This window comes from Hyalella azteca, unplaced genomic scaffold, assembly GCF_000764305.2.
Source record: "Hyalella azteca isolate HAZT.00-mixed unplaced genomic scaffold, Hazt_2.0.2 contig10657, whole genome shotgun sequence".
NCBI classification, from domain to species: domain Eukaryota; kingdom Metazoa; phylum Arthropoda; class Malacostraca; order Amphipoda; family Hyalellidae; genus Hyalella; species Hyalella azteca.
In genome coordinates, this window is record NW_025940687.1 from 4,683 (window position 1) to 6,778 (window position 2,096).

The following is a 2,096-nucleotide window of genomic DNA, read 5'->3' on the forward strand; positions in this document are numbered from 1 at the left end:
AATATACGTCAGCTGCAAAACTAAAAGTTATTTACCGATATGCTTCCCGTTGGCTTTGTAGACATCCAAGCACCGCTTTTTCATGCCCTGAGACAATCTACGGAGGTAGTTGGGGCCCAGATTGGACCAGGCGGCTTGAATGGCCAACTCGAGTTCTTCCTTTGTGTCATACTGCTTCCAGCAGGCTTAGACGATCCCAGCCATGTACCCCCAGACGTTCTCAATGGGATTCAGATCGGGGGACTTGGCTGGCCAGTCCATAACCCGGATTTTGGCACGCTTGAAGAAGGCCTTGGTCGTGCGCGCCGTATGGATTGAGGCATTATCTTGTTGGAAGATGGCGCCGCGGCGAATTTTGTGGCAGATGACGGGAAGTAGATGGTCCTCGAGCGTTTGGACATAGTCGTCCGCGCACTGGTTGCCTTCGAGGAAGACGAGCTCGCTCGTCCCGTTTGCATAAAAGGCCCTCCACACCATTACACTGCCCCGCCATTTTGGCGGCTAAAAGCTGCCTTTGGATCATTCCTGCGGCAATGCCAGTAGTACTTCAGACCATCTGGGCCATCCAAATTCCATTTCTTCTAATCAGAGAAGATGGTTTTGGCCCAGGTGTCATCACTAGTACTTGCATACTTAGTGCCCCCAGGCGACCCTGGCATGCTTGTGAACCTCGGTCAATTGGGGGGCCTTGTTCATCTTCACGTATTGGAAGATGCCGGAGGACGCGAGGGTGTGAGAGACGGTGGACTTGGAGACATTGAGCTTCAACTTTTGGACTTGTTTGGGCGCGCTCAAGTCGCCGGGCACCGCAACTCGGAAGAGGCGACGCGTGTCACGGGCCGACATCTTCTTGGAGCGGCCTTTGGAGTGCCAATTTCCGTAGTTCACGGGGTCCTTGAGATAGTTGGAGATGGCTTTGCGGCTACACCCCACTTGTGCCTCCATTTGACGCAGGCTAGGGCCCTCGCCCTCAGGCAGCGCCATCAGGGCTTGAATGGCACCTTTCTGAAACTCAGTTAGAGGCTTTCCCGCGCCCATTTCTTGCCTAGGTGAGCATAAGATCCGTGCACAACTACTACGCTATGAACGCACCCTTTGCAGCGAGCTACGCTGCGTCCTGTCCGAAAGAGCGCCAAACTTGCAAAGTGGGGCTAACCTTTTGCGTCGGTGCAAAAACACGGACCGCTTGATTCTTCCGCCAGTAATTAACTTCTTCACAAAATTTTACCTGCTATAGATTGCAGAGTGCAAGACAAATCGTTTGCCACCATTTGCACGTTAAAACTAGCAAAACTCGATGTGTTATGATGTTTTAAAGGGGTGGGGCTAACCTTTTGCGTCGGGCTGTAATTGACAATTAGATTATGCTGATCAACGTTAGCTCCGACATGTGAGTAATTAGAGCGCAGGCACAGCGGTGATCCCACCATTAAGCTACGAAGTGCCAAGTCACGGCTCTACTCATTACAGTTTCCTTTTCATATTAAACTAATTATAATTTAAGTTCTAATTCATCTGAATTTGTATCATCCCTCATGCATAACACCCCATGGTTCCTTTATATAAATTTCTTATCGTTCAGTTAATTGAAATGAAAGCAGATCGAGGAGTTTACATTGTTTTAACACTCATTGATTTAATCTTTCGGTTTTTTGAGAAACTTTACTTATGAAAATCTGTTGAGCCACTTAAGCTTTTGAGGGAGGAATATACAAAAGGCAATATTTTCATTGTATCGTCTCAAAATATATGTTCAGCTATATCTTCATTGTATCGTCTCAAGATATATGTTCAGCTATATCTCCATTGTATCGTCTCAAGATATATGTTCAGCTATATCTCCATTGTATCGTCTCAAAATGTATGTTCAGCTACATCTTCATTGTATCGTCTCATAATATATGTTCAGCTATAAATCAGTGGTTCCCAAAGTGGGCGATATCGCCCCCCTAGGGGCGGTGGAAAGATTTTGGGGGGCGGTACGGAAAAAGAGGGCGTTTGGGGGGCGATAAGGGGGCGACAGACCGAAGTTAAAGTCAGAAGTTTCAACGTTTGTTTGACAATTTGTACACAACACGTGCAGCACATCGTGACTC

At 47.6% G+C, this 2,096-nt stretch overlaps 1 protein-coding gene across 1 annotated transcript; it reads right to left on the reverse strand.

Annotated features, from left to right (window-relative positions):
• Nucleotides 1–633: 633 nt before the first annotated feature.
• LOC108672486 lies at nt 634–984 on the reverse strand. The gene has a single exon (XM_018160152.1). The coding sequence runs from the start codon at nt 982–984 to the stop codon at nt 634–636; it is 351 nt and encodes a 116-aa protein (XP_018015641.1).
• Between the last annotated feature and the right edge of the window lie 1,112 nt (nt 985–2,096).

Excerpts from the sequence above, each read along its gene's own strand:
- LOC108672486 (XM_018160152.1), bottom strand. The coding sequence starts at position 984 with ATGGCGCTGCCTGAGGGCGAGGGCCCTAGCCTGCGTCAAATGGAGGCA.